The sequence below is a fragment of the Mauremys reevesii genome, linkage group 8, assembly GCF_016161935.1.
Source record: "Mauremys reevesii isolate NIE-2019 linkage group 8, ASM1616193v1, whole genome shotgun sequence".
Taxonomy (NCBI): domain Eukaryota; kingdom Metazoa; phylum Chordata; order Testudines; family Geoemydidae; genus Mauremys; species Mauremys reevesii.
Window position 1 is genome coordinate 29734555 of NC_052630.1, and position 12437 is coordinate 29746991.

The 12437-nt window shown below is 45.9% G+C and overlaps 1 protein-coding gene across 3 annotated transcripts in view; it reads left to right on the forward strand.

The window, feature by feature from the left end:
- The first annotated feature begins 332 nt into the window (after positions 1 to 332).
- Positions 333 to 12437, forward strand: part of DOCK2 (dedicator of cytokinesis 2) — a 509152-nt gene continuing 497047 nt past the window's right edge. For all 3 annotated transcript variants that reach the window (XM_039483819.1, XM_039483820.1, XM_039483824.1), the window contains exon 1: positions 333 to 595. In XM_039483819.1, coding sequence (XP_039339753.1) covers positions 553 to 595 — 43 coding nt within the window. In that variant the 5' untranslated portion in view covers positions 333 to 552. The remainder of the gene's footprint in view (positions 596 to 12437) is intronic.

Below are 12437 nucleotides of genomic sequence, written 5' to 3' on the forward strand. Positions count from 1 at the left end.
ACATCTTGTGAGGCCAGTTGGAAAAATCCAAGGCTGTAGCACAGTATGGGAACGGAGACTTGAACTACAAGATTCAAATGTTCAGTGTTGAGAGCTGCAATATTATAATCAGGTCATACAGCACAGTAGCCTTTTTTGTAGATGGGACCAGGTCCAGAGCTGAAAGATGCATGGTAGAAGGCAGTGTTTGGCGTGACTCCCTTTCCATCTTGTCTGTTCACATATTACTGTCATTTTCCTGTTGCTAAGACACCCACTTCAGGTCACCCCTCCCCCACAATAAGCGTGACTTTTTGGTAGTGACTGACTCAGTTGGGAGAGAGTTAGAAAAGAGGAAGGAAGCAGGAGCCTCTGCGAACAGCAGCAAAGTGCACAGAGCAGTAGCAGTCACGTTAGTCAGCCCCAGTTTCCTCCCAGGCCATCAGTGACTAGAGCCGGGTAACAGATTTGACTTCCAAGAGCCTCACTCGCACCATTGCTGCAGTACACTGCTCACATTCAGTGGCTTTGCTGGGGGCTGGCATCCTCTGGGACCTGGAGGACACAGATGCAATGGCGCCCTGGCGCAAGACTGAGACGGAGAGGAGCGGCGTGGGTATGTAACGTAGCAGACTGCCATTTGGGTTTTGCCCCCTCTCAGTTTTCAAGCAGGATGTGGGCAAGTATTTGCTGCAGTGCAATGAACTCCCTTCCCTACCATGTTCCTGCAGTGCCTTGTGAAAAAAAAAACAAATTCTGTGTTAACACAAACCCAAAGGGGAGCTTGCAGGGAAAACTTTGTGTTGCCTACTTGAGATTTTTTTCACCTCACTCATTGCCACTGCTGGAAGAATCAGGCTGCCACTCTAGAAATGGTAGGGAAATGCTACATTTTCCAGTGACTAAGGCCAGGGTTTTCAGGGTGTCAGCATGCAGTAAAACAAGGAACTATTTAGGGTACTGCTTGAGGAACGACATGGAGTTGAAATGGGAAAACAGACTTCCATGTTAGGAAAAGTAATGCATGTGTTTATTGGGGAAGGAGGTGAACCCCTCACTTGCTTTGAGAGTGGTACTAGAAAAGGGGCTAATAAATAAGAATGAAGTTCTTCTGTTGGCTGGAGGGATGACCTCTTCCATCTGTGGTTTCTCTGATTAAACAGAGACTGGCGTTCTTCCTGGAGTTAACAGGAATGCTGTAATTGTGCTAAATTAAACTCAAGAAAACCACAATAATCAAAGTTGGAACAGAAGCACTCAAAATTTGTCCCTTGAGCACCTTCCACTAATTAGTAACAAAATATTTCTCTCGCTCCCTTGGGCAGACCGCTATTGCTAGCAAGGAACTTTAAGTCACTGTTAAAATACACATTGATGCATACTTATATACACAGCACCATAAGGATTTTCTAAAATTAAAAATAAAAAAAAGACAAACCCAGGAGAGAACAGAGAACTTCAAAGTACACATCATATAAGGGCTGATAGTTACATGGAGTAAAATGATTATTACTTTCCTGGAGGAAATAATAAAAGCAAAATAATTTCTCCTTGTTTAATTTCCATGCACAGAAGTGGTAAAATTGTGAAATCTAAGTATTCTGTACTGGTGGTAATTTCCATTGCAAAATCAAGGGGCTAAGATACTTGATTTTCTGTTTCAGTGGTAAGGAGGCGGGGGACAGAAAGCAGAAACATGTAACTTTAATTTTGAACTTCTGTGTTCTGGCAAGCTGATCATCTGCCCTATAACAGCTGGATTTGTGTAGGATGTTGTGTCTTAATGTCCATATGTTGGTAATCAGAGTGTGCTGCTTTAAATATAGAATTTAAATCACTTGTGTATAAGAAAACAATTTAAGTGCTCAGTCTGTGTTGAGCTTTTTTGTAGACAACACTCTGATTCTGGGCGTGCTCAGTTTTTTCTGTGTAATGCTAGCCAGAGTAAATAAAGGCTAATAAGTAATAGATTCTTATAAGGATGGAAAAGACTACTAGATCATCTAGTTTAACTGCCTGTGGCCATGCATTTCACCCATGTACCCTTACATTGATGCCAACAACTTGTGTTTGACTGAAGCATATCTTTCAGAAAGGCACCCAGTCTTGATCTAAAGAAATCAAGAGATGGAGAATCCACTACTTACCTTGCTGGCTTATTCCAAAGGTTAATGACGTTCACAGTTAAAAATGTTTGCCTTGTTTCTAATTTGAATTTGTCTGGCTTCAGCTTCCATTCATGTGATCACTGAACACGCATTATGGTTTTAAGTGTTGCATGTGACTGCAAGAGTCTTTATAATATTTGCTAGCTGTACCATAGCAGCGATTCGAATGCCACAAGCACTGTTCATTATCTGAAATAACACATCCTTTTTAGTACATAAAATAAACAATGCTTTCTTCAGCAAAGGTTTCTGGTTCAATTAATAGATTAGTCTGTATAAAAGCTGTATCTTTTTACTGAACTGATTTATCCACAAATATAGCTGCACACAAAATCAATTTTTTTTCAGTATTATCAGTAGGAGGGGTTTCTAATATTAGTCAGTCTACAGTTGCTCCACGATGGTTGCTCGGGTTTGTGGTCTGACTATTTAGCTGTGTAACTTTTTGCATAATGAATTAGAATACCTAGCAACTTACCATCATGAACACTTTATATTGTTTTAGCACCTTAAACACATTAGCTGAAGTTTCCTTTAGAAAATAACCAAGGCAAGTGACATTTTAAAGAAAAGTATGTAATTAGTTATTGTTGAAATTATTCTGTTGAAATTTTTCTACTTTTAGTACAAGAATAAAATCTTAAGTGTCAGTTTGACAAAATGAATGTCTAGGCAATTAAATTACAGGTGATACAATAATAGTGTGTTAGCTTTCGTTTAGTTCTGTCTTGTATCAACCCAAATAACTAGGGTTGTCTCTGAAAATGACACAAAATCCTTTATTGCCAAAAATGAAACAACACCTGTTAAGTATCACCTTTTTGAGTTCAAGTTGTTGGCTCCTCCTTAAATCTGTTATCTGGGCTCATGACAGGGCTTGGAATTGAAGAAACACATTAGAGAGGTGAATGATGGAGTTATGGCTGATTATACTGCTAATCGTGTTTGCAATACTCATGAGTCACCTAATTAAAGGCAATGGGATTATTTGCACTGCATGCAAGGTATTCCACAACTTGACCTACTATAGGGACCAAATGAGTAAACTGCAATCTTGAGAGTGGGGTGGTGGAGTATGAGTGGGGGGGAAACACATCAGTACAGCTGAGAGAAAAATAGTTGATTACTTATACATACAGTGCACATCAGGGCAGTAACACAACTTCAGTAGAATAGGGTGAAGATAATGGAAGAATTTTTTGATGAGATGTAGCTATTTCATACTTGAAAGTTTATCTCCAATTCATTTTCCTGCTGCAAATTAAGGATATAGTGAGCCAGTTATCATTTGAACTACACCCCTGATTAGTTCAAAGAAACATACTGTTGCAGTTTGACCAAGACAAATTGAGAGTGAATGTGAATAAGGGAACGGAAATACTAGCATCATAAGATGCTAGGTGAGAATGGCACAGACCACTACCTGCTTATTTAAAGTATATGAAGGTACTTTACTGGCATTAGAGAGCAGAGGATAAATGTACTGTACATATATTTGTTTAAATAAGGCAGACAAGTGCTTTATAGAGTAGTGAAACAGCTGCTGTATTGCAGCTTTTCCCTAATGATAATTTGCAAAGACTTGATTTGTTTATTTTTGCACCTGTAGGCATAAATAATCTTATCAGGAATAGCATAATAGAACATTGCATAAACACTTTGTAGCATTGGCTATGCATGGTTTTCTGTGGGTCAAATTGCATTAAACCCATTATTATAGAAATGTTTCATCAAGCTTTATGGCCCTGGTTTTAATCCAATTTGACCTACCAGGCAATCAACTAGCAGAATGCTGTAAAGCAGTATTATGTCCACCCTTAAAAAAGATGAAAACATCTGCTCTGAAACATGGTGTATATTTGGTATGACTAAGGGGAGATCGTGTAATATTTGCCAATTAGTTTATTCAGTAATTTGAGAGCAGAGGATAAATGTACTGTACATATATTTGTTTAAATAAGGCAGACAATACTGGAATGTCATGCAATAGCATTAACTATATTGTGGTTACCATCTTAATAAGTGACCACTGCACTGCCATGATAATGAGTTCATCTTAGGCTTCTCATCTGTACATCTCAGAATACCCTACAAAGCATGGCAAGTATGAATAAGCTTGTTTTCCAGATGGGAAAACTGAGGCATAGAAATGAAGTGAGTAGTCTTAACACAACAGGTGAATGGGAGATCTGGGAATGTAATCCAAGTGGTCTCCCAGTCTAGTGACCCCTGCCACTTTGTGTTCTTGAGTATATAGTATGCTTTTTCATTAAAATGCTTTATCAATGAAAGATGTTTTTATAATATTGATGCAAAATAACTTGCTGTCATAAAACTGTGTATTTGAATTATATCTTATTTCACAAACTGGACAGGGAGAGACAGGATCAGCATTCATATAAGATGTCCCAAGAATACTAAAATACCAGCAGTATAAGCTCTCAAAAATATGCCCCTTGTTTTTGGATAAGATGTCTATCATGTATGTGAAGCAGGTAGAACTAACTTCCCTCTCAAGATGCTACTGGGTGGTGGGTTTCAGTAAAGGCTTTCCTGGTTAATGGACAACTGAAGACCCATAGAAGTTCTGCTAAGCTAGGCTTTATGGTGAAAGTAGCCGCACCTCTTACCCTCCTCCATAGCTAAGGTTTACGGAGGCTTTTAAGAATTCTTTCCCTCCATCTGTTTTAACTCACAACTTGCCTGAGCTCACATGGTTCACCCCTGCTGCTAACCTGCTTTCTTTCCCTTCCCTCCTCCTTGATCTGTCACATACTGTTAAACCAAAGAGATGCGAGACATCACAGAAACCAAGGTGGCAGTGTCTTTCAACTGAGGCTAAGTAAGTAGCAGAGATGAATCAGTGAGGGGCAGTGTTTCATTTAATCCTACTTTTTAGCTTCTTGTTAAGGTACTCTAAGGATGTTTTGGAATTGAAATGGGTTTAGCCTTTTGAAGGAGGAATTTACAGGGAGACAGGGTGGATTCTGACTTACACCTGTAAGAGATGGACTGATTAGGAATTGAGAGATGCGGAGGTAATTGTCATGTTCTCTAACCAGACATCCATTCTGGAGGTAAGGTCCAAGTTATGACCAGACACTGTGTGTCCTGAGGTGGAAAGAGTAGATAAGAGATTTGAGGCCATTGAGACAAAAGAGGTGTTAGTATAAACTATGAAGTTTCCCAGGGTGACTGCATCCCATTCCATTGATCTTTGAAACCTTTCTGTCTGGAGGCCTATAGATAAGGGTGATGCCCATATTGGCCTTGCCTTTGAACTTTTATTGAGGGGATTTACTCAAATGACTTTCTCTTGATCCTGCAGAACCTCTCTGAGGCTGGAAGGGAATAGAATGGAAACTACGTATGTGGTTTTGTCCATTCTGGCATGGTAATGTTGCTGTCAGCCTTAAGAAATGAAGGTTGTGGTTTAAGTAATGTGCAACCCAAGGTGAGGTTCTTGGTAATGAGAGGAGTAGAGGGTTTCATGTTTTGTTCTGTTTCTTTACTCAGCACATTCCAGCTGGGCTGGCTCCAGGGTTTTTGCCACCCCAAGCAGCAAAAAAACCACAGTCCCAGGCTGTACCATCTTTGATAATCTGTACTTGGTCCGGGATCTCTTGGAGCTTGGGTGTAGGGATGGTCTGTCGTTTGCCCTTCTGTCCCTGGATCAGAGAAGGCGTTTGACAGGGTGGACCACGTGTATCTCCTGGGCACTTTGTGGGCATTTGGCTTTGGACCCCAGTTCATGGGTTTTCTCCAGGTGCTGTACGCCTCTGCAGAGTGTCTGGTCAGGCTCAACTGGACTTTGACTGTGCCAGTCAGCTTCAGGCTCAGGGTGCATCAGGGATATCTGCTGTCAGGCCAGCTGTATGCTCTGGAGATAGAGACCTTCCTCTGTCTCCTCCATCAGAGGTTGACCGGTCAGTGCTCCATGAGCCAGAGTGGCGGCTGGTCCTGTCAGTCTATGCCAATGACCTGCTCCTCGTGATCCAGGATCCGGGCGACCTGGTGTGGGTGGAGGCTTGTCAGCCATCTACTCAGTGGCCTTCTCTGCCCGGGTCAACTGGGTCAGGAACTCTGGCCTGGTGGTCAGGGACAGGTGGCAAGTGAGATCCATCACACCTGTGCTTCAGGCCATCCAGCGGAGCATGGCTCCGCTACTCTATCTCAGCGTTTACCTTTCTGCCATGCATCCATCTCTGCCAGAAAACTGGCAAGGTGTAGAGGGCAGGGTGTCGGAGCAGCTGCGGAGGTGGATGGGACTAGTCCAATGTCTCTCCCTGTGAGGGAGGGCACTTGTGCTCAGCCAGTTAGTCCTGTCCATGCGCTGGCACTGGCTCAACACCCTGGTCCCAGCCCCAAGTTTCCTGGACAACCTCCGGATGCTGGTTCTAGAGTTCGTTTGGCTGGGACTGCACTGGGTCTCTGCAGGGGTCTTCCACGTGCCTCTGGAAGAGGGAAGACAGGGCCTGAAGTGCCTGCTCACTTAGGTCCATGTATTCCACCTCCAGGCCCTGCAGAGGCTCCTTTATGGTGCAGGTAGTCCGGCGGGGGCAGATCTCCTTGCAGAACCCCTGCTACTCAACCCCCAGACCCATGTGCAGGTGGCGGAGTCCCACTCGGCGCGACAGATGCTGGTCCTGGCAGAAGTCACCAGAATCGGAACCTCCTGGACTACGATCAGGGAGACTGGCTGGATCCCCTGACGCTCGCTCAGTGCATGGGGCTCTCCGGCCCTCATACTCCCCAGTGCGTACTTCAGGAGGTGAGGGCCGCTTTGCTGCCCACTGCTCGGGTCTAGCTTGACCAGGTCCTGCGGGAGAGCACCCCTGCTCACCCTACACCCCAGGCCCTCTAGACCTTCTCATTGGGCCCCTGCCCTGTGGGCCATCCCACCCCTTCATGTTAGCCGGCTGCACAAACTGCAGCCAGCTTGTTTCCGGACCGCGCCAAGGACACATCTGTACATGCTCATGCTCCACACCCTTCACGTCCTCACCCTCGCGTCCTGCCCTGACACGAAGTGATGGGACCTCCTACTACCTCTGGAGGGTGAGGAACCCCGGTGGGCCAGCCTATATTCCACCCTGCTCTCAAAACCTGCCGGGGACATAAGTTGGCAGCTCCTTCATGGGGCCATGAGCATGGCTGTGTTCTTGGCATGGTTCATCCCTGTCCTGGACACCTGCCCCTTCTGCGGCGTGAGGGATACCCTGGCACGTGTATCTGGAGTGCGCCAGGTTGCAGCCCCTATTTCGGCTCCTCTTAGATATCCTGTTATGTTTTTGGCTGCACTTTTCCCCTCACCTCCTTATCTATGCACTCCCTATCCGAGGCCCCACCAAGTTGTGGGACCTTCTTGTCAACCTCCTCCTATCACTGGCCAAAATGGCCATCTACAAGACCAGAGAGAGGAGGTTGGCTGATGGGATTTCCTGCAACTGCGGAGCCTATTTCTGATCCTCCATCCGCTCATGCATCCAGGCGGAGTTCCTCTGGGTGGCGTCCACTGACTCCCTTGACACTTCCGAGGAGCTGTGGGCACTGTCTGGGGTTCTCTGCTTGGTGTCCCCGTCAGGTTCCCTTTGTTTAGCTCTGTCACCTCACTCCTGTCCCTGTTGTATCTTTAGTTGTCCCCTGTAATTAATTGAGATCCCGGACTTTGTGGATCCTCCCCTTAGGCTGGGGGACGTCCTTTAGCAGTGGGCGGGCTTCTGCTCACCCACTTCCAGGATTCCAACAGGACACAGTAAGTGCATCTGCCTTGAGTCAATGTGGTTTTCAGCCTTGGAGTTATTCTGGACCTGGGGGGAATATCAAAAAAGCTAGGAAACTGCACCCCCATCATGCTAAATTTGGACATGAGCACAGTGAGTCATGACTGTGTTATCTCCAGGGGTGGTTACTGTAAATTCAAATGAAAATGCCAACTGTGTGCTCCTTTGAAAAGTGACAACATAAAAACTCCCCTTTCTTACTCAGCAGATCTGATCCTGGTAAGCAGTCAGTCACATCAGTTGATATCCATGACTATTGCAGTTGCTGCAAACCTCAGTCAGTTCTTGGAGAGAACTATACATTAATTTGGTTTGTGCATCATCAGCAGAATTGCTAAGTAAATCCAAACTGCAAGACCCACTATGATATCTTCATAGTCTGCTCCCCACTGCACCAGCAGCATATTATCACCTAGGCCAACAAGGCCTAGGCCTAGGGCGGCAAATTTGCAGGGGCGGCAAATTTGCTCAAGCTCCCTCCCCAACTCTGCCCCTTCCCCAAATCCCCGGCCTGCCTCCTCCCCCAGGTGCACCGCGCTTCCCTTCTTCCTTCCAGGCTTGCTGCGTAAAAGCGCTGGGAGGGAGGGAGGGAGGGAGAAGCGTGTAGCGGCACTCCGAGGAGGCACAGCAGAGGTGAGCTGGGGCCTGCGGGTGCAGGGAGTAACCCGGGGGGGCCAGGAACTGCTCCCCACCCCAGCTCACCTCCACTCCACCACTGCCATCTCCCAAGTGCGCTGCAACTCCCCTTCTTCCCCCTCCCTCCCAGGCTTGCCGCGAGGGAGCGGATGTGAGCTGGCACGGGGGGGGGAGGGGAAGAGAGATTTTTTGTGGGCCTAGGGGCGGCAAATTTGTTAATCCGCCACTGCACTGCACCGCACCGGTGCAACTACACTGATTAGGATTGCCGAAGGGACAGTGAAAACATGATTGAGAACCATAGTATTGTGTGAGCATAGTTGTCAGCAGCTGCACAACCTTTGGTGGGTGGTAGTGCATGAGCTGAAATGACTTTTGAAATCCTGTATTGAGATGGCACCCTGTACAATTGAGACAGGCATATTTTTACCTATGTTTCTATATCTCTCTCTATATATGTTTCTATAGCAACTGAATGCCTCACAATCTTTAATGTATTTATCCTCACAGCATTCCTGTGAGGCAGGGATGTACTATTTCCATGTTACCAGTGGGGAACTGAGAGATTTAAGGGAATTGTCCAAGGTCACCCAGGAAACCTCTAGCAAAGCAGAGAATTGTATCCATGTCCCTTGAGTCCTATGCTGGCAACCACTGCACCATCCTGCCTCAATGAAGTACAATAAAAAGGAAAACCCACAATGCCACCTCCACCAAATCACAGTAGAATCCTGCTTGTGAGGAGCTCCAGTTGGTTCAGCGTGCAGCAGCTGTTCCATGAGCAACAGAGCTTAAAACCTCAGTAGACAAGACAGACATGAGGTGGGGGAAAGGAGCAGAACACACAAGCAGAGTGAACAATGGGATGGCAGCAAAGGTCATGTTGGGTTCCCACCATTTTTTTTGTATGGTTTTGGTAGGTTTAGTTAGAGGGGATAAGCTGAAAGGAGAGGGGTGTTGATGGGGTGAGGTTACAGGTGCCAGGAAAGGGGTGAAGAAGGTAAGAGGATTGATCCTGAGGTGAAGAGACAGAGGAAGGGGGGTGGGCTGGAGCAAACAGCCAGTCAGCACAGGGCAGAGACAGTCCAGTAAAAACTAGAAAGTTCTCTGAAGGACCAGAGGTGGCTGCTTCTCCCCCTAGCTGCTGGAGTCTCTGGCTGGCTCCTCTGCTGCTTTCTTCCAAGGCCACATAGTGGGGGAGGAGGGGATGCCACCTGGGTCCTAGTGCCCCCAAAGTGTGTGTGGAGCCTTCCTTCTACAGTTCTGGGTCCTGATGGTGCTGGGAGGAGGGGTGGGTGTGTCTGAGACTCATTCCCTTTGTCCTACCCCCACCTAACATTCTGTGCTGGGGTGCTTCTGCCCCTCCTCCCCCCGAATCTCCACCTGGCTCTTCTCTACAGAGTTGCACCCTCTGCAGCTGGGAAAGGGGAGAGGAGACACCATCTAGTCTTAGCATCCCTGCGGTGCATGCGCCTTCCCTACACAGTTGTGGGTACATGACTGACAGTTTGTATGCATGGATCAGTGGAGCAAGAACAAAACTTCTGAATGCAGGAGATGGAGCTGTACTGATGTCAGGACTGTGCCTGTGAAAGTAGCCTCTCTAAAATGAGACTAACAATGAATCTGACTGTCTTTAAGTGAAATGTAAAACTCATGACTTCTAACATATCCTTTCCATGATAGTGGCTAGTAATAAAAGTTAACAAACCACCAGCATGGGGTACAGAAACAGAGATCTTTTTGACATATTGTAGTATGTTGGTTTCTTTAAAATGAGTCGTGTAGTCACCAGAGGGAGTCACAGCATCAGGGGGGTTTCCAACATGATGCAGGCACTCAGGGTCTGTATGCTCAGTCTGCAAGAGTCATCTAACTAATAGAGTTGTGATTTAAATCTTATATCTCTGGTCTCACTCTGCATTCTTGAAGTACAGAGGCTGCAGTGTACTCACAGGGAAGGTCCTCTCAGCTGCCTGACTGGATTAGAAAGCATGACAGTTGTACAATTGCTAAAAGGCAAAGGCCATGCAGTGGGATAAGTAGCAGCTGTAGGAAGTGATCTTGGAACACTGATTAAGTGAGGAGTTACTGTATAGTTAGTCATCCCGGTTAACGTTGTTTCATTGTTACTTTGCTGATCAATTAGGGAACATGCTCATTTAAAGTTGTGCAATGCTCCCCTATAATGTTGTTTGGCAGCTGTCTGCTTTGTCCACTGCTTTCAGGAAGAGCAACCCGTTGCAGCTAGCTGGTGGGGACTTGGAATCAGAGTGGACTTGCAGTCCCCCATCAGCTCCCCCCTCCCCTTACTTTCCTGTGCTGCAGCTGCCCAGCAGGCTAGCAATTGCTGGCATTCAGCTGTCCCTCGCCCCACTGCCATATGCTGCTCCTGCCATCTGCCTTGGAGCTGCTCCCAGAGACTCCTGCTTGCTGTATGGGGGAGGAGGGGGATGAGGGGGCTAATGTCAGGGTGTCCCCCTCTCCTCTGCTCCTGCACCCCGCTTACCCCATTTCCATAGACCAGGGTGACACAGGACAGGGTTCAGGACAGAGGGAGCTTCCAGACAGCAGCTGTGGTTTCTGCAAGCTGATCTAATTAACAAGGCGGTGTACTTAAGACTGGTGTTAGCTACTTAAAGGGGAAAGGTGCATCTCTCTCTCTCTCACACATGGTGTGTGTCTCTGTCTGCTATGCTCTCTCGCCTCCCTCCATACTTGCTGCCTTGTAGAGTGGGGCTACATTAGTGAGTTAACCCTTGAGGGCTCAGCCAAAAGCTAGTTCATCGTTTAGCAGTAAAGCATTCCCTGGAAATATCCCACCCTCTGACTCCTCCACCTCAACCAAGCTTCACAATCATCATCACCGTGTACCAGTATTAAATTGTTTGTTTGTTTAAAACTTATACTGTGTGTGTGTGTGTGTGCGCACGCACACACATTATAAGACTATACTTTTGTCTGGTGAAAAAAATTTCCACGGAACCTAACCCCCTCATTTACATGAAATCTTTTGGGAAATTGGATTTTGCTCAGCATCGTTTCGCTTAAAGTCGCATTTTTCAGGAACACAACTCCTCACTTAATGTTGTAGATACTGTATTGGAATGTCACAGGGTAGCTAGACGTGGTAAGTAGAACTGGGCCCATGGTCCCTGTGTCAGAGCTGCTGAGCTCAGTCCAGCCAATTAAGAGGATGGGACACACCTTGGTCTACAAAGGTCTGCTAGGGGCCATGCACAGGAAGAGAGTGTTTGGGAGAGGTTGTGCTAGGAGAAGGAAAGCCACAATGGACTGTATCAATGGGCTAGGTGCTCACGGAGGCAGCCCTGGGGTCACTGCTTCAAGAAAGAAGCCAAACTAACTAGAACTGGGACACTGACAGGAGCAGGGTGCCAGAGACCCCTCGGAGGGGTGAGCCTGAGAGCAAAGAGTGAGTGTGAAAAATAACTGCATTCTTTCTACTTGAACTTCTGTAGCATGTTAACCTTATTACAGTATGACTATGCTCAGCTGTTCTGTACTGTTGCTCTGTATTATTTAACAGCAGTTGAAGTTTGTCCCAGATTGGATTGCCTGTATAGCTTCAGTTTCTAATTTATGAAATTTTAGAATGAAAGAAGGTGCAGAATGATTAGAAGGTGTATAATATGTACTCAATTATGAGATCAATGGTGCAAGTCATGTGAGAATTTTTCAGAATATATTTGGGTTAGACCAATAATCAGAGGGGAATAATTCATTACAGAAACTAAATTTTCTTCAGAAGTTGAGTGTCTAGACCAAAGAGATAGAAAAGGCATTCATGTGTCAAAGCAATTTTGTGCTTTTATCATATTTATTATTGACTGCTCCAGTTCTTTGCTACAAT